This window comes from Bacillus rossius, chromosome 8, assembly GCF_032445375.1.
Source record: "Bacillus rossius redtenbacheri isolate Brsri chromosome 8, Brsri_v3, whole genome shotgun sequence".
Classification (NCBI taxonomy): Eukaryota; Metazoa; Arthropoda; class Insecta; order Phasmatodea; family Bacillidae; genus Bacillus; species Bacillus rossius.
In genome coordinates this window covers 59,752,918-59,777,583 of record NC_086336.1, presented here as the reverse complement: position 1 = coordinate 59,777,583, position 24,666 = coordinate 59,752,918, and the positions used below count along the sequence as shown (strand labels likewise).

General features: G+C 42.1%; 1 protein-coding gene across 1 annotated transcript in view; it reads right to left on the bottom strand.

Moving 5' to 3' along the window:
• The window catches only part of LOC134535382 (uncharacterized), an 89,694-nt gene that overhangs the window by 50,389 nt on the left and 14,639 nt on the right, over nucleotides 1-24,666 (bottom strand). Inside the window, exons 9-26 of the mRNA XM_063374456.1 lie at nucleotides 23,183-23,466; nucleotides 22,247-22,437; nucleotides 19,950-20,117; nucleotides 19,373-19,513; nucleotides 18,849-18,927; nucleotides 17,419-17,924; nucleotides 15,608-15,763; nucleotides 12,945-13,244; nucleotides 11,949-12,132; nucleotides 11,062-11,218; nucleotides 10,712-10,793; nucleotides 9,852-10,020; nucleotides 8,547-8,751; nucleotides 7,215-7,498; nucleotides 5,732-5,919; nucleotides 4,639-4,806; nucleotides 2,856-2,999; nucleotides 2,610-2,688 (exon numbers count right to left, since the gene is read on the bottom strand). Coding sequence (XP_063230526.1) covers nucleotides 2,610-2,688; nucleotides 2,856-2,999; nucleotides 4,639-4,806; nucleotides 5,732-5,919; nucleotides 7,215-7,498; nucleotides 8,547-8,751; nucleotides 9,852-10,020; nucleotides 10,712-10,793; nucleotides 11,062-11,218; nucleotides 11,949-12,132; nucleotides 12,945-13,244; nucleotides 15,608-15,763; nucleotides 17,419-17,924; nucleotides 18,849-18,927; nucleotides 19,373-19,513; nucleotides 19,950-20,117; nucleotides 22,247-22,437; nucleotides 23,183-23,466 — 3,485 coding nt within the window. The remainder of the gene's footprint in view (nucleotides 1-2,609; nucleotides 2,689-2,855; nucleotides 3,000-4,638; nucleotides 4,807-5,731; nucleotides 5,920-7,214; nucleotides 7,499-8,546; nucleotides 8,752-9,851; nucleotides 10,021-10,711; nucleotides 10,794-11,061; nucleotides 11,219-11,948; nucleotides 12,133-12,944; nucleotides 13,245-15,607; nucleotides 15,764-17,418; nucleotides 17,925-18,848; nucleotides 18,928-19,372; nucleotides 19,514-19,949; nucleotides 20,118-22,246; nucleotides 22,438-23,182; nucleotides 23,467-24,666) is intronic.

Here is a 24,666-nt window from a genome sequence, read left to right as displayed (position 1 = left end):
CTGTAGTCTAGTCCACGCTCCAGACACTGTAGTCTAGTGCATGCTACAGACACTGTGGTCTAGTGCATGCTACAGACACTGTAGTGGTCTAGTGCACGCTACAGACACTGTGGTCGAGGCCACGCTCCAGACATTGCGGTTGAGTGCACACTCCAGACACTGTAGTCTAGTGCACGCTACATGCACTGTGGTGATCGAGTGCACACTCCAGACACTGTAGTCTAGTCTACGCTCCAGACACTGTAGTCTAGTGCACGCTACATGCACTGTGGTGATCGAGTGCACACTCCAGACACTGTAGTCTAGTGCACGCTACAGACACTGTGGTCTAGTGCATGCTACAGACACTGTGGTCTAGTGCATGCTACAGACACTGTAGTGGTCTAGTGCACGCTACAGACACTGTGGTCGAGGCCACGCTCCAGACATTGCGGTTGAGTGCACACTCCAGACACTGTAGTCTAGTGCACGCTACAGACACTGTGGTCTAGTGCATGCTACAGACACTGTAGTGGTCTAGTGCACGCTACAGACACTGTGGTCGAGGCCACGCTCCAGACACTGTAGTCTAGTGCACGCTCCACGCACTGTGGTGATCGAGTGCACACTCCAGACACTGTAGTCTAGTCCACGCTCCAGACACTGCAGTCTAGTGCACGCTCCACGTACTGTGGTGATCGAGTGCACACTCCAGACACTGTAGTCTAGTCCACGCTCCAGACACTGTAGTCTAGTGCACGCTCCACGCACTGTGGTGATCGAGTGCACACTCCAGACACTGTAGTCTAGTCCACGCTCCAGACACTGTAGTCTAGTGCACGCTCCACGCACTGTGGTGATCGAGTGCACACTCCAGACACTGTAGTCTAGTCCACGCTCCAGACACTGTAGTCTAGTGCACGCTCCACGCACTGTGGTGATCGAGTGCACACTCCAGACACTGTAGTCTAGTCCACGCTCCAGACACTGTAGTCTAGTGCACGCTCCACGCACTGTGGTGATCGAGTGCACACTCCAGACACTGTAGTCTAGTCCACGCTCCAGACACTGTAGTCTAGTGCACGCTCCACGCACTGTGGTGATCGAGTGCACACTCCAGACACTGTAGTCTAGTCCACGCTCCAGACACTGTAGTCTAGTGCACGCTCCACGCACTGTGGTGATCGAGTGCACACTCCAGACACTGTAGTCTAGTCCACGCTCCAGACACTGTAGTCTAGTGCACGCTCCACGCACTGTGGTGATCGAGTGCACACTCCAGACACTGTAGTCTAGTCCACGCTCCAGACACTGTAGTCTAGTGCACGCTCCACGCACTGTGGTGATCGAGTGCACACTCCAGACACTGTAGTCTAGTCCACGCTCCAGACACTGTAGTCTAGTGCACGCTCCACGCACTGTGGTGATCGAGTGCACACTCCAGACACTGTAGTCTAGTCCACGCTCCAGACACTGTAGTCTAGTGCACGCTCCACGCACTGTGGTGATCGAGTGCACACTCCAGACACTGTAGTCTAGTCCACGCTCCAGACACTGTAGTCTAGTGCACGCTCCACGCACTGTGGTGATCGAGTGCACACTCCAGACACTGTAGTCTAGTCCACGCTCCAGACACTGTAGTCTAGTGCACGCTCCACGCACTGTGGTGATCGAGTGCACACTCCAGACACTGTAGTCTAGTCCACGCTCCAGACACTGTAGTCTAGTGCACGCTCCACGCACTGTGGTGATCGAGTGCACACTCAGACACTGTAGTCTAGTACACGCTCCAGACACTGTGGTCTAGTGCATGCTACAGACACTGTAGTGGTCTAGTGCACGCTACAGACATTGTGGTCGAGGCCACGCTCCAGACATTGCGGTTGAGTGCACGCTCCAGACACTGTAGTAGAGTGCAAACTCATGACACTGTAGTCGAGTGCACTCTACAGACATTGTAGTCGAGTACACTGCACAAAATGCCGTAGGTCCAAGGGGATGCAACGCGCGTTAAACTGTTGGAAGTGCGGTTACACCTGCCAACTATAGCTACGCCATCTTTCATATACACGTGTAAATAAATAATTTTAATTATTATTATTATAATCATTACGTGTAAATAAATAATTTTAATTATTATTATTATAATTATTACGTGTAAATAAATAATTTTAATTAATTTTAATAAATAAGAAAAACATAAAAATTTTATTTTCCCACTAAAGATACAGCTGATGACACATCGGTGAAAGAAAATGGGGGGTGGGGGGAGTAGGAGGCAAAGCCCTCAACAAACTAAAGCGAGATAATTTTACTATATACATACTTATATATTTAGTTAGTTATGCTGCTGATAAATAACAACCCATAATATATACTACAAAAATAAAACCCTTCACTGTAGTGTTAATGACATCACGTTAAAAACAACATTATAATACGGCCTTAATTTAGTTAAGGAATTATATATCGTATTTAACATCCACCAGATTCACTGAAGGTAAACTAAAAACTACACACAAATTATTACACTATAAAATAAAAACGGGTGCAATATGATTCATATCATTGTCTACGAGCTAACAAATTAAAAAAAAAATTAAGACGGGCAATTCACGATCGCTGCTCACCGCATCTGCCTGTTCCCTTGTAGACGACTGGGCTGCAATCCTAGTTAAAATACTGCCGATGGAGTTCATGCCACCATAGCTGAAACAACATAAATCGCGTTCAGAGTTCAATGTCAATTTATGAAGGTAGACCAATTTTTCTAAACGGTAAGCTGTAGCGTCCTGAAAGACCAAAAAATTTTCGCTTGTCGATTTTTATTCCTTAGGTAACACAAGAATCCCAGTAATAACTGTGCGATGTCTTACAACGACGAGATGTTCATGTAGTTGTTTACGAGGAAGTTGAAAGCAATGTCCACTCCTCCTGGATTGTTGACGACAGCTGTGAAGGCGCTGGCGGCGTCTTGGCTGCGTATCCCAGAGTCCTCGCTGATGGAGAGCTGAAGGTACCTGTAACACGCATGCCAAACCACTCAACAACATTGCCAAGTTTGGGTTTGCGAGAAAATTAAATCATCTTAGTGAATTACCTTTGAAAATGCAGATTATGCTTAATTATTTTGATAATTTTTTTAGACACTCTTAAATTTCATTGTATTGATAAGTATGTCAGGGGTGAAAATTTCTGTTTCGTATTATATTTGAATGAATAAAATTAAAGATTTCAGTTGATTGAAATAATAAACTAAATATAGGAACACACAAGTTTTATTGGAGAACATGCACTAAGTTATATATTTAAATTTGTATTTATATTAAGCACTATCATTTGTATTCGTAACTAAAAAAATTTCCCTGCCAATTTTGTGAACAACGTGACTTTATTATCACTGAAAAAAAAACCAATCAAATGTTAATGTGGACGCAAGTATCTAAAAATCCCTTTTTCAACTAAAATTGGGGCAGGGGTAAATTCAAACCTATGTTTATTACCTAAAACAATAACTATACTAGCATTACCAAAGAATCGAACCTTTACTCTATATGACCATTCAGACTTCAATAGGTAACTAACCAAATGAAAAATCTTTTTAGATTATTTGAAAATTTCTGATTGTAGGTACATTGATTAACTATGGCATGCATGGAGGAGCATTAATACATGATTTGTAAGATAAAACGTACATATGTGAACCAGATTGAAGCCGATATAATGCGCTAGTCATAGGGACATAAACATATAGTGGAGGATAGGAAGGAATGGAGAGTTGCGTCAAAGAAGATTGCAGTTTGATCAACGGATAGCAGTCAATCTACACAACACTGTTGATGACCAGACATCAGCGACACTGCACTTACCTACTGATGCTGGACATCATTAACGCAGCACTTACCTGTTGATGGTCGCACATCAGTCACACTGCGCTTACCTGTTGTTGGTCGGACACCAGTAACACAGAACTTACCTGTTGATGGTCAGACATCAGTTGATGAATGGACATCACTAACACTGAACTTACCTGTTGATGGCCAGACACCCGTAACACAGAACTTTCCTGTTGATGGTCGGACATCAGTAACACTGTACTTATTTGATGATGGTCGGACATCAGAAGGACTTAACTGTGAAATGGTCGGACATGAGTAACACTGTACTTACCTGTTGATGGTTGGACATCAGAAGCACGTAACTGTTAATGGTCGGACATCAGTCAAACTGCACTTGCCTGTTGATGGTCGGACATCAGTAACACAGCACTTGCCTGTTGATGGTCGGACATCAGTAACACAACACTTGCCTGTTGATGGTCGGACATCAGTAACACAGCACTTACCTGTTGATGGTCGGACATCAGAAGCACGTAACTGTTAATGGTCGGACATCAGTCAAACTGCACTTGCCTGTTGATGGTCGGACATCAGTAACACAGCACTTGCCTGTTAATGGTCGGACATCAGTAACACAGCACTTACCTGTTGATGGTCGGACATCAGAAGCACGTAACTGTTGATGGTCGGACACCAGTCAAACTGCACTTTCCTGTTGATGGTCGGACTTCAGTCAAACTGCACTTGCCTGTTGATGGTCGGACATCAGAAACACAGTACTTAACTGTTGATGGTCGGACACCAGTCGAACTGCACTTGCCTGTTGATGGTCGCCTCGTCGTTGGTGCAGCCCAGGACGCCGAGTAGCAGGACCTGCTCAGTGCCGGAGTTGGACTCGTTGAAGCGACGCCACACGTGGTCCCACTCGGCCACCCCGCCGTGCCTCAGGGCGGTGCAGTACACCACTCTGATCACATCCGGCAGGATCCTGGCAAACGAACAATCGCTTTACATGTGAGTACACTACTGTCCAGTACGCGAATGACTGCAAAGTTTTTTTTTCTCAAGGGAGACTATACCCCACCGTCTTGAGTTTTCTTCACATTCTTTTGGGATCGTCCATTAATCACGTGAGGCTCGAAAGGGGGGGGGGGGTGTCGGGAAAAATCACGAAATATCACAAGGGGGGAGTGGGGGTGTAGAGAGATATCACGTGTATTTATTTTTTCGCGCCATTTCTACTAAACCGAAAAGGGACGCGTGACCTTGACTCGCCGTAGCCAGGCAACAATATCCACGCCCGCCGCAACATGAACCACCCGGCTCGGCTTGCCAGTCGCCAGTAAGACTGTGATTTTGGCGCCGAATACATGCGTATATCACATATAAGCCTTTCCTTTATTATTTTTATGCCAGTGAGAATAAACCTGCAAACTTAATGTGTGTCTGGACATTTTTATCACTGTGCTTAATTTTCCAGAATTAAATTAGATTATACCTGTATTTAAAGATATTATTCTGAAATTTTTAAAAATATTTTGTACCAAAAAAATACATGTGATTTATTGGGGGAGGGGGGGTTAAAAATTTGCTAAAAAAACATCACGTGATTAATGGACGACCGCTTTGCTGTAGTTACAATTTTGAGTTTCTGTCATAAATTTTATCTTCCTGAGTTTTTAAACCTTTTTTTTTACCATCTGGTATTTACTAACGAACTTAAACCCGTAACAGTTGAAAGGATGTAAGTGATATTTTACAAGGGAGTCATGTCAGAATGATTACAACATGACACGAGTACTGCCCAAAGGTAAATCTGTGTCATTTCAGAAGTTGTACTTTTGGATGTTGCAAGTATTCAAGAAAAAATCAAAATAAGAATGATTGGTGTAGCCCACGTAGCCTATACAGACCTGTAAGATGCGTTGCCCATCTGCAGAGCCAGCTGCTGCCTCGCCCAGGTGACGCAGCTCTCCAGGCCCAGGTCACAGGCCCAGCCCAGGACCAGGGCCCGGAGCAGCTTGGCGGTGTGGTGGTCGGCAGGGCCCTCCGCGAAGCCCAGGGAGCTGTATATGCCGTCAGTGAGGTTCAGAACGTAGTTCTGTAAACGAGAAGTGAACAACGTAAAAACTCGTGAACTCGGCCACACGCATCACTCTACAAAATTTAAAAACTCATTGAAATTTCTCTTGAATAAAATTTGCCATGGAAAAAAAATAGTTCGCCGAAAACCATTGTTTTTTATTCAGTTGTTAATAATGATCAATAACAAATCTGTGAATCCAGCTAGGCTATGTTACCACTTAATGCAATATTCTATAAAGCATATTAGCATTTTGAATTAGCGATGATTCACCTGAAATCATTGAAATACATTCGTTTCAGATAAAAATGGTAAACATTTACTATATTTATATATTTTTAGCACATATGCAGTCTGCAGTAAGATGATTAAACTGCATGTTTCCCATGTGACCATATCTTGGATACATCATTTGAGACTACCTTCAGAGACAATTTGTATAAAGAGTGACAAAAGGTTGATTGGGAAATTTTCAGTCACATATTATCATGTATTGGTTAGAGTCAAATGCGTTCTACTCCCTCATTTCAACTAAATTATTTTTTTGACGTGATAACGTCTTATAAATCGATGAACGCCGGCTGCACGCACGAAAAAAGCATGACTCATTGTCATGTTCCGCCTGAGCCGAGCGTGCGAGAACCGGCCAACCACCGTGCGAGAAAATCTTCTATAATATCAAACAGGTTAAGGCGGGCTTTTTAACTAATTGTTCGTGGTTATACTTGAACAAATTATTTAAATTAAATTTGCAAAAAACTGTAAAAAGTATGCAATTTTTCATCAATGCTTTCTTATGACGTTATCACGTAAAATTATCGTCCGTAAACCGACTTTACAGACAACCCCCCCCCCCTTACTTTTTGTTTTAAGAGCAGGCAGTTACCAAAAAGTTTCAATGTGTGAAGGTCAAGTTACCAGAGGAGGAATGTGGTATTGCATCTGGATAAATCTTTCCGGGCATGTATGACTTCGGTGCAGTTCTACGTACACTCGGTCAAATGCCACCCACTCATTTGCTGCTGTCTTGTGAGGCATACCAATAGAGGAGAGGAGAAACACAAGTATAAAAAATAGTATTTTATTAGGACTTAAAGGATGAAAAGAGGATAAAAGAAGAACCCGTGCCCAATAAGCTAAGACAGAGACCATAAGACTTCAGGTGTATTCTACTGGAGACTGATTTTATGGTGTGACCCATGTTCCAGGGCGGCCCTTACAGTGAAAATGTTTAGATTTTTTGCCCAAAGTTCGCAGGTGAATACTGTATTCTTATATACAACATGGCACAGACAAGTTCCTTGTCACAGTACCGTGAAGAGCTGGTAGTCCTGGGGGGCAGCGCCCCTCAGCCGGGCGTCCAGGAAGGTGAAGGCGGTGAGGGCGGAGTACCAGGGCACGTAGTCGGTCTCCCGGGAGAGGTAGGTGGTGAGGTTCAGAGCCACCTCGTAGTCCAGGAGGCCGGCCCTCGCCAGGTTCAGGCCGTCGTCCAGCAGCTGGGCTCTGCTCACCGGAGGGATGGCGTGCCACTGGTCGCCGCTCAGCTGCTCCGTGATCAGCCGCCAGTTCGCCAGGTCGTAGTTCACCCGGTAGTAGCCTGAGGACACGTCAAATAAACGATAACATGCATGCAATGTCTTTCGTGAACTTGCCCCACCTTGCTAACCTAACCACCAATACCCAAGGTATACATCGTCAGCAGGTATGATGTCACATCTGCCATGTTGTTTTCATCTGCTGGAGTGCGCTACCGTCATATTAGTTTAAGTTTTACCCGCTAGAGTGCATTAATAACTTGTTTATTACCGAGGCACCCGCCATCTTGAAATTTGGACGCCATCTTGGAAATTCGTAATTATTTAGCTCTAAATTCGGGAAAAATTCACGAAGAGAGTACAAATAGTCACAGTTCGTTAAGAAAAGAAAAGAAAGTTGATCGACTAAGAAATGGGTCATAACAAAGCTCGCCTTGAAGCAGATCGAACGCATATCTAAATATGTGCCACTGGGCGTACGTGAAACTTGCCTTGTCTCACCTGGCTCCCAGGAGTGAGACTTGTGATACACTACACAAGAAGGGAGAACAACCAACTGAGAAAGACAGTTAAATACAAGTAAAAAAATTATAATCTTGTCGATTACCAAACTGAAATTATATTCCAGCCATCGAACTCCTCTCGAAAAGGTTTGCTTTAGTATTTAAAGCAGCCATTTCCTTCAATAAAATACGTAATGGGTACCAGGGATGTATTTGGCACTTGTGCTTTTTTTTTGCAGCGAGATTTCGCAAAGATCGTTTCATCTCACATCAAGCTAAAAATAACATTATCAACTCAGCGTGGCCTTAGAAACTCACCAGGTTCTATAACATAGAAACTCGTGGTATTTTCAGAAACTTTTGCGTTATTAAAATCTGTCCTCACCTTGATGTCACTAATATTTTCTTTATAGTAAAATCTCAGGCAATAACACCAAATGGCTTGAAGGGTCGTAATACAAGTCCCTTCCATTTTTTCCATCCACGAATTCATTAGCCATTAATTTCTAATGTTTTCGTTAGTTAAAGGATATGTACCAAAGGCATACGGAACTCAGAGAAATCCTTTTTGTGTGTTTGTGATAAATTTGTAAGTAGTACTACGAACCTGTTTCTTGGAGATTAAAGATGAGCCAGTCATTAGCAGATGCACTGCTGACTATGGATATCTGGGAGTTTTCTGCTGGTAGCCATGCGGCCGGAGTGGTGTTGGCAAAGTTGGCAATGGTCTTACTGGTGTAGGTTAGAGGAATCCACCACTTGTAGTCGTGGTAGTCGCTGGAGGATGTGCTAGTATGTAGCAGGAATCTTTCCTGAAGAGAAAATAAACACTCTCCTCGATACTGTATGATTCAAGCGTTTACTTCAAAACCAAAAGAGCCTATTCTTGACAAATGCTGTATATAAATATGGTTTTTAATTTTAAATTTTCCATGTGTTGTGAAGTAAAGCTCTTTCCTAAGGTGGGCCATGAAAGGCACCGCACTTATATTTCTCTGCGCGTTATAGGGCTATTGTCGCCTCGCTAAAGTTAATGACAAAGAAAGTGACCATGCGCGCAAACCATCGCGAAGAATACCAGGGCCAAGGTGGGTGATTCGCTTATCAAAGAACGTTTTTAAATTCTCTCAGATTTTTAGGAAAATACGGAATTCATTGAACAACACTGGTTTAGCCCAAGACTCGTTCAAGGTTTTAGTGGTTTCATAATAGTAATTACTGTTAATGTTTATGACATATTATTGTCAGTATGCATAAATTTAAAAAAAATTAATATTTGATAATTTGTTTTTACGTAAAAATAAATAATTTCAATGCATTGCCTTATTCAGTACTTCCATGGGCTCATGATCAAGAGGGTTTTATATGTATAATTTGATCAAAAAATATATTGTTTTTACTGAACAAAATATGCATAACAGTGTGCACAAAAAAACAACATAATGGACTTCAAACATAATAATATGCATTTAGCTACCGAACCTAAACTCAGTATGACTCATTGTGACTGAAGCCAGTATTTGAGCACAAATCATTAAATGTCTAGCTCCCTGCCACATGGGCACGACCGTCGGCATGAAGTGGCGCTGAGGAATCCGTCACCAGAAGTGTTTGCGTAGGATAAATAATTACTTAATACAGTAATGTAACCTAGCATACACGTGTGGTTTTGCAAAGGAAGATTCTAATAAAAAGTACTTAACTGGACAAACTTTAAAACTCGCAGTTTTTTCTTTATTATTATTTTAATATTATTTGCCCCTATTCTTGTTTATAATTAATGTCGTCCTTCCTAGAATTGGAATGGAACTTTTGGCGGGGATTCTTGCAACAATCTTAGACGGTTGCGAGGGAGGATCTAATCTGATCATAGACAAAGTAGTTGCCGTGTACCACACATTGAAAACCTCACCTGCTCGACAGTGACAACCCCCGTGCTGTAGTCCCGGGTGACTGTGACGAGAGGGTAGCCCATCTGGGTGGTCCAGGTGTCCATCACTGTCTTCACGCTGACCTCAGTCGAGTTGCTGGCGTTCTGCAGGGCGGAGTACAAGTCGTCGGGGCCCACGTTTCCGTAGCCGCTGGAACAACAAGTTATAATAACGTGAGGTCTGTATAATTTAAAATATTACCTTCCTAATTTATTAAAATTATCAAGATTATTTTACGACCAAGTGGCCAGTGCACAGGGTTCTAAGTATTATTTCAGATCTAAATGGCCAATTTTAGTGTGTTTTAACTTTAGTAAAACTATCTTTTGAACTATACTGTCTGGATTTAAACCACGTTACCTTTAAAATTCTACACGCAAAATTTGTCAAACCCTGTCATTATGCTCTTGTTAACATGCCCTTTGAAATAGCTCCGGAAGGTTAGCCAAGATATTCAGGTGTACAAACCTCAGAACACGAGTAACTCAAAACTGTGGAACTTACGTGCAATTGACTTTACTGGCGATGAGAGATATTTATCAAGAATTTCTAATGATTGCTTTAATTTTTGCGTAACAATTTCTACTGATTTTTGTGTCATTTAGTTCAAACATTAAAAAAAATGTTGTGTAATAAACGATGAAAATCCGACAGCTAGGCAGTCAGGTCGTAGTTATTGTTGGTCAAGTTGAAAAATATGTAGTCTAACAGACTGTAGTGCCCACAAATGTTTAAAAATTATGCCGGCTTGTAAAATAATTTGTGAATCTGCTGTTAAAAAAATTACGAGTATCTTTTGTTTCACTGAGGCTTGTGCCCAGTACACAAATAACAGACTTACTGTTTTCCAAGATAGTCATGGAGGCCTCTGATGAAGACATCGCCTGTGAGAAAGTGCTCCATCATTCTTATCACCGATCCAGCTGCATGAGAAACACGCCAGAAAATTCATTAGTAACGGCAATGCACAAGAACTTGACGGTTACAAATAACCAAACAAAAAATTTATGTCAAGGGATAGTTTGCAGATTATAAAGTAATGATTTTTTCCCCCTTCAAATGTGATGAAAATATCTACTGATTTACCATCATCATTTTGTAAGTAATTACGCGAGCCAGATTTTCTAAACGGCTCAGTAAAATTTTGTAGTGATAGTCACTGCGTTGAACGTTACTGAACAGAGAGCCTGCCTTTGGCGTAGCTGACGAAGTCGAAGACGGACCAGATCTCCGCCGGGGAGTTGACGCTGTGGACCATCGGGCGCGACGTCTCGCGAGCGTCCGACTCCAGAGCGGCCTGGTGGTGGAGGATCACGAACAGCTCGCCGAGTCTCCAGTCCGTCTCCACCTGCGCCGTTCGAGATGAGTTGGAAAAATATTAGATCTCTTTAAACTTTTACAGACAACATGTTATGAAAGCGGCAGTGATAAGATTGATGCCATTTCAAGCAGGGGCGCAACAGGGGGGGGGGGGAAGGGTATTTTGCCCTTCCTCTGAAACCTTGAAGTGGGGGCAAACGGGGGCAAAGAAAGTGCTGTGTAATCAATTTTTAGATAATAAAACTGCTTAAATAGCACCATTTTCCACCTTGAAATACAAATTTTCCCGGGGAGGACCCCCGGACCACCCGCTTCAATAGAGGGGATCGATGATTCTATATAAAAAGGTATATTGCCCCCCCTTTGGAAATTTAGTTGTTGCGCCCCTGATTTCAAGATACATTAGAGTTACAACAAACATCCTTCGTGGCAATCAGAGGTGTGAATCTTTCCTATGAAATCGAAAATTAAATAAGGTTCATGAAATCACTAACTCTCAAAATTATAAGCATTAATCATTCCCATAGATTGCTCTTAAAACGTTAGAATTCGTCATTTTTAGTCATTGGGTGTATTTTCTGTTTTATAGAGACTAATAAAAGTGTTCAGCACTAATTAAAATGCATGGTAAAACATTATTGCATCCATCCATTGGGCATAATTGTATTTGCAAAGAATTTGAAGAATTCCTGTGACAGTCAGAGTCGTAGGAATGAACAAATTCTTGTTGCCTCTTTCGTGTTCGTAGGTACATTTACCTGTGCTGGTGCAAACGTCTGGAAATACGTGGCGAAGCCCTCGTTCAGCCAGGTGTAGGTCCACCACGAGAGGGTCACTAGATTGCCGAACCACTTGTGGGCAACTTCGTGGCCTATTATCGTCGCTATGTTCATCTTGTCCGCAGTCGTAGACACTTCTTCGTCCCACAGGATCAGACGTTCCCTGGATGAGATAAAGACTCAGGTTCAAGTACAAAAAGATGCTTAATTAAAAAAAGTAATAAGACCAAAGCTGTGGATATAAAGGTCATTTATCAACACACCATATTGTTATAATTTTATATTAAAAAAATGAAACTAAAAAGTTGATTTAACAAATTTATTAGGTATGTCACATTTATCCCAGTCCATATATATATATATATATATGGACTGGGATAAATGTGACATATATATACACCACGACAGCAGAGAAGGAAGCTTACAAATAGGGAAAATAAGAGGAAGAAGCATCCGAGTAAGCAAAGCACAACTACAGAAAGTGTAGTAGAAAGTGGAAACACGAAAGAAGTGGAAGCACAGTAGGAACTAGAGTAAATGTGGGGGAATGGGAAGCAAGAAAAGGAAGCCACCGAGTAGAAGAATCACAACTAGAGTAAGCATAGTGGTTGTGGAAATAAGAGAAGTAAGCGTTTAAATATGAAAAGCACAGTTGGAACTAGAGTTAATGTGTGGAAATGGGAAGCAAAGGAAAAGAGTAGAAAACTCATGGTAATGTTCAAGAATGAAATACATCCATATATGTTATGATTATTCGAATAAAAGTATTTGATGGGAGTATTATTCGATTGTACACATCTAGTAAACGAAAGTGGTTGTTTTATTGATTACTAATGTGTGAACAAAATTCCACAAAATTTAATATCTGAATATTCATATGTGCAGTACCATTTAGTAGTTATTATTATTGGGTTATTAACTGCATCTATGGATAGCACAGCGGGGACTAAAGGACGTGTGGAGGACGGACGTCACCTGTAGGTGACGAGCCCCCAGTTCTCCATGGCGCCCGCCGAGAAGTCCGGGATGGCCGCCTGGTCCAGCTTGCCGAGCTGGTAGTCGTGCCCCACCAGCCGCTCCATGGCGCTCACTATCGGCTGCGTCACGTTCACCGCGTACTGCGCCTGGCGGGCGGCGTCGGCCCGCTGCCACACCGACACGTTGCCGGCCGCGTTGCTGCGCTCCACGAAGTCCGACACCACAAAGGCCACCAGGTACGTGGACATGAGCGGCGTCTGCTCGAAGCGCTCCCACCTCCTGCCATCGGCGGAGATCCTGCACAGCACGGGCGCGGCCTGTCACCACCCTTCCTCGCCCTAGCTCTGCCAGGTGATGAAGACCAGAGTACATTGCCTGATAACCAGACTGCATCCCAAAATAGATGTTACACGGAGGAACCTGAGACGTTCAAAATTTAGGATAAGAAACCAGAATATGGATTGCATTTCTCACTTTCTATCACTAGCAGAGATCCTGCACGGCACGGGCGCGTTCTGTCACCACCCTTCCTCGCCCTAGCTCTGCCAGGTGATGAAGACCAGAGTACATTGCCTGATAACCAGACTGCACCCCAAAATAGATGTTACAGGAGGAACCTGAGACGTTCAAAATGGGGGATGAGAAACCAGAATATGGATTGCATCTCTCACTTTCTATCACTAGCAGAGATCTTGCACAGTACGGATGTGTCCTATCTACCACCCTTCCTCACACTCTTTGTCTTAGCATTTCCCTAGCTCTGCCAGGTGATAATGACCAGAGTACTTTGTGTGATAACCAGACTGCATCCCAAAATAGAAGTTACACGAAGGAACCTGAGACGTTCAAAATTTAGGATGAGAAACCAGAATATGGATTGCATCTCCCACTTTCCATCACAAGCAGAGATCCTGTACAGTATGGATGTGTCCTATCTACCACTCTTCCTCACTCTCTCGTCATTTCCCTAGCTCTGCCAGGTGATAATGACCAGAGTACATTGCAATAGAACAAGACTGCATCCCAAAATAGATGTTACAGGAGGAACCTGAGATGTTCAAAATGGAGGATGAGAAACCATGGGTTGTATCTCTCACTTTCCATCACTAGCAGAGATCATGCAGAGTAAAGGTGTGTCCTAACTTCCACCCTTACTCACGCTCTTGCCATTTCCTTAACTCTGCCAGGTGATAGAGACCAGAGCACATTGCCTGATAACCAGACTGCATCTCCCAAAATAGAAGTTACACAAAGGAACCTGAGATGTTCAAAATTTAGGATAAAAAACCAGAATATGGATTGCATCTCTCACTTTCTATCACTAGCAGGGATACTGCACAGTACGGTTGTGTCCTATCTACCACCCTTCCTCACGCTCTTTCTCTTAGCATTTCCCTAGCTCTGCCAGGTAACAAAGACCAGAGTACATTGTCTGATAACCAGATTGCATCCCAAAATAGATGTTACAGGAGGAACCTCAGATGTTCAAAATGGAGGATGAGAAACCATGGGTGTTATCTCTCACTTTCCATCACTAGCAGAGATCCTGCAGAGTACGGGTGTGTCCTAACTTCCACCCTTCCTCACGCTCTTGCCATTTCCTTAACTCAGGTGATAAAGACCAGAGCACATTGCCTGATAACCAGACTACATCTCCCAAAAGAGAAGTTACACGAAGGAACCTGAGATGTTCAAAATGGAGGATGAGGAACCAGAATATGGATTGCATCTCTCACTTTCCATCACTAGCAGAGATCCTGCACAGTACGGGTGTATCCTGTGTGCCCCCATATTTAACGTCACACAAAAAAAAAGGCTATAGGAAGGAGGAATAATAGGAGTTAAATATTAAGGAGGCTAATATTAAATAAAGCTGCCTAAAATCCAAAGGCATCGATTGTTAAGTGATGTAAATGCAAATGAAGGATATTACGAATAAAACATTGATCTAATACTATAACTAAAACAATTGCAAACGTAACTTAAAACACATCAAACAATATGTGTAATCAAACACCCCGAGAGAAAAATGAAGTCGCAACTTTATTTGTGAGGTAATATCTCGTCATAAAATATAACTTGTTAACTAAAGTATATTTAGCTTAAGGTACCACAGTTCACAGAATTTAGCATGCTAATTGTGATGAATGCATTCTATTCTGGAATTCATTCGCATTCCACCCCACTATTCGCAAATCTTGCGAGTAATTCTTGACGCAGGAGCCAGTAAGCCGCTTGATTAGTCCACCCGCCTCACAGCGGCGTCGTGAGGAAGAGGGAGATTTAGGCGCTGGCCCTGTATCTCTATTCATTGGCGGTTGACGTCTTCGAAGAAGGCATCGAGAATCTTGTGTTACGCGATGTGTTAATTGCCTTGATCTTTTAGCGATTATGTAGAAAAATAAGCAAGACTCTGCTAAATGTTTGGCAGTAAAATTATAGTGATATTTAAATATGTATTTTTTTATACCACATCGGAGGTTGAAAAAAATAAAGCCCTAGAATATTAGCACTTAAAAAAAGATAAGGAGTGCAATATTAACTTTTATACATTTACTATGTTCATATATGTAATGAGTTCTTATAACCATGGAATTGAGATACAGAAAAGAATGAATGCACTGCTTTCATTAAGAAAAAGCTATAACTATACTACTTACTCGGAATCATTAGATATTTTCTTGCTGTTGAACAAAGCATGGTAGCCTGCCGGGACTAAGATGCTCATGTTGAACGTGGCTTTGAAAGCGGGTTCATCAAAGCATGGAAATGCCCTACGAGCATGAGTAGGCTGGAACTGCGTGCTTCCAATCCATCTGAAACAAAACAGTTCAGCAAAAAAAAATAAGTACGTTGATTTAATACAGAGTTCCTCTACGCTGTTCAATATATATCACCTAATTTGAGTTTGCAGGTATGTATAAGCAAAAATAATTTAAGACACATGTAAAATCAACATTACTTCTTCAGATGTTAAAAGGGGTTGTACAGAAAGAACATACATTGACACTCTAAACAAAACAAAAACTGCTTGGGGATATGACAGAAAATGCCATAGGTGCTTTGAGAGCAACAAGTTTAAACATTTGAGCCAAAGAGAGACTTGGCTCAAACGACAACATGCCACTGATCTCGATTCATAAGGACACACTTATTAACTTCCCACACCAGTCAAGGTTGTGCCTTTGAGATATTTTGGCATAGGCAGCAATTTGGTTCCGGAGGGGCACCAACCACTGTGAAGCATTATGAATGTCATTACTACAAATATATCATAATTGGTTGAAGTCAATGTATGAATTTTCTACTCCAATGTCCTCGAATGAGGGCTTAATAAAAGTAATAAATTTGGGAAGTCATTTTCCAATGCTAAATTATGTTACCACCTAAAAATATATATATAAAATTCAAGTTTCCTAAGTTTAACAAAACCTCAACGTGGATAAATGGAAAGTCTTTTCAGCATTGTGGACTTGTAAGGATATTCAGTGCCTTCATTTATTCACATTATCATCGAGAAGATCTTAGGCCAACCCTTGAGCCATGCCCTTGAGAGTTCTTCTGCATAGTTGCTTAACAAAACTAGGTTGGTTTTCGAGCTTTTGCAGACAGTTGCTGCCCTAGACTTTCCACCGAAGAAAATTAGAAAAATTAACTCGTTCGAACATTTTTAACACAAACCGGAACTTAAATTCCAACGTTAGTTTTGCTAATTCAGATTACGATATTTTGATATTCTTTCCTGGTATATCATCCTCAGGTCAGTTTTATAAAAAAAAATTTATAATACGAAATCATTAATTTGAATAGGTGTTGACCAACAAATTAAGTTACAGGGTGGTACATATTTAATTTATATTATCTTTGAAAGATTTGTGCAATGGGAAGGCATGACTTGATGTAAACTTTTGGACCTACGCCATTGCTAAGCACATGTATGTCTGTAGAAGGAAACTACAAAAAACACAAATTAAGCAAAAAAAAAAGCTGTTGTCAGGATATAAACACCACATAATATTCCAAAACAGGAATATGGTCAACTAACAAAGAAAAACAAAGAAAAAATGGACTAAAAGAACGAGAGAAAAAAACCACAAATGATGACAACACAAATATATTGAACCCAAAATATTCAGTGAACAGTTGTTTTTTTTGACCATATTCCTGTTATGGAACATTATGTGGTGTTTATATACTGACAACAGCAATTTTTTTTGCTTAATTTGTGTTTTTGTAATTTGTGTGTTGTTTTTTTTGTAGTTTTCTTCTACAGACATACATGCGATTGGCAATGGCGTATGTCCAAAAGTTTACATCAAGTCATATATTTGATTTCCCTTCTCTTACGAATGTCCACATGTCTTCAGAACCCAAAATTCGAATGAAAAAACTGAAAGCGCTGGCGCGTGGAACACGGACGACAGCGGGTATCAAGGGGCCCGCCCCCTGTCTGCGGGGTGTATCACGTCACCTCTTCCGGCCATCCAGGTGGTAGTAGCTCCTGTAGAAGCCGTACATGTCGTCCCTCATGTGGCCGGTGTAGCTTATGCTGAGGTTCAGTCGCTCCCTCGCCGCGAGACTCCGGTTCAGCCTGACGATCAGGAAGTGACGGCGACCGTCCTCGACCACGTCGACGACAGCAACGCCGGAGCCGCCGGACAGGGACAACAGCGCGATGCTCCCGCGGTCCACGGACAGGTCGTTGGCATGAAGGACCACGCGGTCGGTGGCCTCGACGACCGCCAGGGTGACGGTGACCTCGCCGGCGAAGGTGAAGTTGTCCAGGTCGGGCGCCAGGCGGACGACGTAAGTTTCGGGTCGCAGGGACGTCGGGAGGCGGTAGCTCTGCTCCTGCAGCCAGGAGACGACCGCCGGGCCGTGGGTCGACAGCCACCGGAGGTTGCCCTCGGCGGAGCTCAAGGCCGTCGGGGCCGATGCGCCGAGGAGATCCTGGTGGCTCTCCACTATCGTCCGCAGCTTCGGACAGCACAGGAACACACCCCCACACACACGATGTAACATCCACAAGGAAAAAAAAAATTACAGCTTATCATTAGAGACCCGTGATTTTCGCGGATTCAATGACCTCCAGGATGGACTCCAATATCCTCTACACACTCGGGAAAATGCCAACTGTTCGTTGGCTGTTGACTTGTGAGTCGTCTCGACCGGGTGGCCTGTGATTCGACACTTCTATGAGTGAGGGTTCTCTAATTGACCCTCAGTCCTCTAGATTAACAGAGAACCAATGACAGAAGCAGCACTAAGGTATAATTATTTGAATTTCAGCATAACACGAAATGAATCCGCGAAATTCACGGGTCTCTACTTATCATCTACAAGTTATACATTATAACTGAGTTACACACATCGTCGGCTTCTAAAACCTCGTAAGTCCAGATTTTCCCAATTTTTATATTCCGGATGTGTTTGGTGTATATATATATTTTTTTCATTTTTTTAATAGTGCATAAGCTGATTAAACCTCGTAAGTAAACTCTACTTAGTCTCTTTTCTATTCACAAATTATAATACCTCGTATCTTTGTCAGTCGAAACCGTGCTCCAAAAGATCATATGTTCTCCTGTAAAATTGACTGAAATGGAGTTACGAGGTTTTAGAAGTAAGCCGACGATATATTATTGTACTTTCATCCGGATTACACATACTTGCAAAGTTTCAAATCAACACCACAATCAGAAGTAGGTTAAAATGGACTTCTGTTCGGGCTGAGCAGTTCGGACTGGGAGCTGAACTGATTTTTTTTGCGGGGATTTAAGGGCAGAAATGAGAAGTCCGCTGGATGGCCACGAGATCACACACACACACATTACCAATCCATAATATTGCTTAAATGAAGCACTTTAAGGTAAAAAAAAAAGGGGGGGGGCATCTTATTACCTTATCCAGCTGTTCCTGTGAAGAAATCGCAGCAGAAATGGATGAAATCAAGCTCAAAGCGGGAGATGTAGAGTTGTGACTGCAACATCATGCATAAAAATGTTATTAAAGTCAATGTTAAAATTATAACTTTTTACAATGTGATTGTAAACTACGCACTTATCGAGATACGTGCTATGTATCATATTTTTTATTTTAGACGTTTTGTGAGAAAGATCTGCAATGAATAATAATTTACACAGTAGCCCTGCCTAAATATAAATATAGGTACATATATATACATATAAATACACATATATGTATCGGAAGACATATCCCATGCATGTTTCGATATATTTTACATTTGAAAACACATAATAAAGGTGCTAATTAACAACGAGGCCATTATAAGCTCGAAAAAACTGTCTGATGACTTGCCACAGTGGTTTAGTTGCAAGGTTGACTTGCCACAGTGGTTTAGTTGCAAGGTTGTACAAACGAGACTACATAGTTAAACACCATACAAAATTCGACAGAGAACTCACAATGAAACTATGTCCCGTAAGCTGCTGTTGAGGTAGGTGAGAGCGTGGTCCACTCCGTAGTTGTTGAGGACGGAGCTGATAACGGTCGTTTCATCCTGCGCTCTGATTCCGTTATCTTCTGTGATTAACAGCCTCAGGAGCCTAAAATAAGAACATTTTACTTTTTTTTTTATTTATTTTTAAACTGATTTATTTTTGATATGTCTGTATAACGTGTACAGTAGGTACTAGAATTGTATCAGTATTTTCATTATGATTCGAGTAATAATGAAATATTGGCAATCCTGCTTAATTATTTTGCAATGATAAACAAAGGGTATCCGTACGTGTATCATTTTATGAAAGTAGTTCGTAACAAAACATCCAAAACACTTAATAATGTGTAAAACTATATAATATTCTAAAATAATTGACTTGATTAGCAAATTATTATGTTTTTCATTATGATCTGAGTAAAGTTTGATCGATTCGCCATGTACCTGACGGACTAGTTTTTTTTTAATGAACATTCTTTGAAAACGTGTTGGTGAGAATTTTTCTGGGAAAATGTGCATAAAATATCGTATACATCATTCACCTGTGAATTAGTGTCTCGTTTCCAGCACACCCCATGGCTGTTAGAATGACGATCTGCTCAGAGTTCACGTTGTGGCTGAGGTGGCGATTCCACAGGAAGTTGAACTCAGCTTCACCGCCTTGGCTCAGACCGTTGCAATAAACGACGCTCTTCAAATCAGGAGGGACTCTAAAAAAAAGGGGGGGGGGGTTGTCTGTAAAGTTGGTTTACGGACGATAATTTTACGTGATAACGTCATAAGAAAACATTGATGAAAAATTGCATACTTTTTAATTTTAAAATATTATTTACAGTTTTTGCAAATTTAATTTAAATAATTGTTTTGAAATATAATCACGAACAATTAGTTATAGAAATAAAATGAAATCAAATCAATGTCAATAAATTGTTAAAATGAAATGACGAAATTGGACGGATAAATCTAAATTTTTTAATTGCTGCTTTCAAATAGCCCGCCTTAACCTGTTTGATATTATAGAAGATTTTCCTCGCACGGTGGTTGGCCGGTTCTTGCACGCTCGGTTCAGGCGGAACGTGACAATGAGTCATGCCTTTTTCATGCGTGCAGCCGGCGTTCATCGATTTATAAGACGTTATCACGTCAAAAAATTTAAAAAGTTGAAAATTTCCTTGATGGACTGCAAAAAATCAGTATATAATTAACTTTAAGGACAATGTTAAGTAACATGTTTATGCATGTACTTAAACAAAAAAGCTTTTAACATTTCTGTTTTTGAAGTGAAACTTCTTTGCTGAGGGAGCTACAATTTTCAAGCGTTACGAAAATTCCGATCGCATGAGGAGAATACTTAGGTACGTGGTGAGGGAACCGGTTGCATACTTGAATACTTGCACACTTGCCGACTTTCGCAATAGCATAATGTAGTCCTAGCATACTTGCATATTTATTTTTATCTGGGACCTCAGCCAAAGAGATTTATGTTTCTTATACCTAATAATATAATAATAATAAAAATTTCACTTCTGTCACACGTGGACATAACGCAGACCTTTTATCATAAAACTGTAAATATACGAGAAATATTCTTAAAGTAAGGTTCGTTTGGTCATTAAAAAATAAATCCATGAAAAAATAGGTTTTGTTGACAGTTTTAGTTTGCTACATATCTACTTCACATTTTCACATAATTGCCATTCAGTTCCAAGCACCTTTTCGAAACGTTCTACCAGTTTCTTTAATCCTCTGCAAAGAAGTTAGCCTGCTGGAAATTAAACCAGTTAAAATCGTAATTTTGTAATATTTGCTGTAATTGTTGACTAACGTTACGTGAAATCAACCAAAATTATGCCTTTTTCGACCCGAAACACGGCAGCCGTCATTCTCCGACATGAGTGCGGAGATCGCTTGAACGTTTTGCGGAGATGTTTTCTAAGCGCCTGTAATTAAGCTACACGCATTGCGTATTTGAAGTCCGTGATGCCTATGACCAAGGCTCAATTCCAAGTCGGCGAACTTGCACGTAAACGATTAAAGAAACTGGGGCAGCGTTACGAAAATTGCTTGGAATTGAATAGAGAATTTATGAAAATTTTAAGTCGGTATGTAGTAAAATAAAAAAAAGTCAATAAAATATTTTTTCTGAAGAGTTTATTTTCTTTAAATGACTAACCAGACATAACTTTAAGATTATTCCCTCGTATGTACGTCTGTTTTTTTTAACACAGTTAACGCAAATAGAATTACATTATCATAAAAAAATTTACATTACGTTTACCAAGTTTATTACTTTTTTCTAATGCGAGGTAATCGGTAACAACTGGTAGGGATGTGTCCTGTAATACGATCAGTATTGAGCTCACGTCAGTGGCGGATCCAAGGGGGGGGGGGGGGGCCACCAGGGGCAAGTGCCCCCCCCCCCCCCCCGAATAAACCAGTTGTCTGCTACATTAATATTGCCGACAAAATGATTGTTTTTGAAACCAATTAAATATTTTAATATAATGAATTTTTTTTGTAGAATCACAAAATCTGGTGGTTGGATGTTATGGTGTAGGTTGAGTAGATTAAATACAAATTTAGTAATTTTAAGACATTTTTTTTTCTCTGGCTTCTCTGAAATCCTAGAGTGCCCCCCCTCCGAGGTGAACCTCTGGATCCGCCACTGGCTCACGTAGCCGCAGATCGGGAGGTTACGAACTTCCCGTTCCACGCGAGCGAAGAAAGTGTAAGTCCCGGAATGCGTTCGTTGTATAATTTTTTGGGCTAAGATTATTTTTGGTCGTGGATCGAACAGCGGAGTGGGGAAACAAGGTGAAGAGAGAGCTCGGGAGCTCACAGGTAGTTGTCGGGGTCGGCCATGAGCAGGGAGAAGTGCGACGCGGCCATGCTCAGGCACTGCCGCTCGCCGTATCGGCACGCCCAGGTGAGTATCTGGTTGCGGTGGAGCCTGGCGGGGTGGCTGTCCGAGGGCATCTCCCGCAGCCCGACTGCCTGGTACACCTTCTCCATGAGTCCCAGCACGTAGCTCTGCGGACAGACAGCGGCGAGGTGTTAGTGTTTGCTGCTCGTCCAGTTTCGGAAGCTGCCCGGCACCTAGGGCAGGTGGCGGCTCTGCAGCTCACTGCGCCACACACCTGAGGAAGAGCACTCATGCACCACATACCTGAGGAAGAGCTTTAGTGTACCATATACCCGATGAAGAGCTTTAGTACACCACATACCTGAGGAAGAGCACTTAGTACACCACATACCTGAGTAAGAGCTTAAGTGCACCACACTCCTTAGGAAGAGCACTCAGTGCACAACATACCTGAGTAAGAGCACTCATGCACCACATACCTGAAGAAGAGCACTCATTGCACCACATACCTGAGGAAGAGCTTTAGTGCACCACATACCTGAGTAAGAGCACTCATGCACCACATACCTGAAGAAGAGCACTCATGCACCACATACTTGAGTTAAAGCACTTATGCACCACATACCTGAGGAAGAGCACTCATGCACCACATACTTGAGTAAAAGCACTTATGCACCACATACCTGAAGAAGAGCACTCATGCACCACATACCTGAGTAAGACCACTCATGCACCACATACCTGAGGAAGAGCTTTAGCACACCACATACCTGAGTAAGAGCACTTAGCGCACCACATACCTGTAAGGCTTAGAGGTCCTACAGTGGGCTCCCCCCAAAGGCTACTGAAGGCGGAGACAGCGAACATCCAGTACGCGACTGACAGCCAGGCACGCGATGAGATGCCACGCACCTTCAAGGCCTCGTGGTCGCTCTGCGAGCTCCCCCGCAGCCTGCGGTCCAGGAAGTTGAAGGCGGACAGCGCGGACATCCAGGGGACGTAGTCCACCTCCCGGGCCAGGTAGCGGGTCAGCGCGAGGGCCACCGGGTAGCCGATAACGCCCGCGCGCGCCAGGCTGAAGGCGTCGTCCATCAGCTGGGCCCGGTTCAGCAGGTGGATGTCCTCGTAGCCGTCCGAGTCCAGGTGCCGGGCTATCAGCTCCCAGTTGCGGCCGTCGTAGTTCACCCGGTAGAACCCTGCAGGCATTTTTATAATTGAAGATAAAATGAGGTAACACAAGTGAACCGAACAAGGATCACGCATTACAGTTGGGTTGAACACATGAGTTGAGAGTTAACTTATTCCATCTTTGGGGGTCCTTGGTGGCTGTGATTTTTAATGATTCACAGCTCCTACGGAGAGCTCATGGGTTTGATCCCAACCAAGTGGTTTGGGGTCCACTATAATCCATACGTTCTTACATAAACCATACGTTATAAACCATACGTTCTTACATAACTATAAACCATACGTTCTTACATAACCTCGGTTATGAAAGAACGTATGGTCTGCCGCACTTTTAACTTGTAAGGCACCGGCCATCGTGTAGAAGTAGTGTACGAACACGTGTAAGTAAATATTACAAATTAAAATCCCTAAAATGAAAGTTTTTTTTTATAAAAATATTCCAACTTTGTGTAAATATGTAGAGTAGCGGTATATGCGGAAAAAAAAATGATAAAAATCCAAAAAATACTTTTATTCTATGCTCTTTCACTTCCTGTTTTCAAATCAACCGGCGAAGGTAAGAAATTACAAATACTTTAGGAGATATCGAATTTTTTTTTAATTTTGCAATACGACGCCTGTACAACCTTTACCCTTTCGCCATTTTTGTTATTTTGCCGTGTGTTGGTGAATGCGTAATAAATAAAATGGTCAATTAGGTCAGGTCAGTTACATTATTAATACTTTCAAACTAAACGGACATAAAATATAATGTGGAAATCGGCGTCCCTTGCGACGACACGCCTCTCTGTTTCCGTGCGCAACATGCGACGAACACCGTCTCTTAAGACCCCCGCCTACCCGGTAACACACGCGGTGCGCAGAGCTTCAGGAAAAACAAAACGCGATTTCAAAACTACTCAACATAATCCGAGTGGGGTCTGCTTACGAAAAAAAAGCATTTAAAAGTTCGCTGAGGCCCGAAAAGTACTTTTGATTTCGGATTAAATTTTTTAAGCCGTATTTTTAGAAGAGTTAAAAATGGCTAAAACGCACGTTTTCAGAGTAATTTTTTAGCCGTAAAAACAACCGGTACAGATTCTTGAAAGCACTTAAGGGACCCGCCTACCTGGGCACACATACGGTGTGCAGAGCTTCAGGAAAAACAACGCGATTTCAAAACTACTCAAGATATCCGAGTGGGGCCTATTTACGAATAGCATATAAGA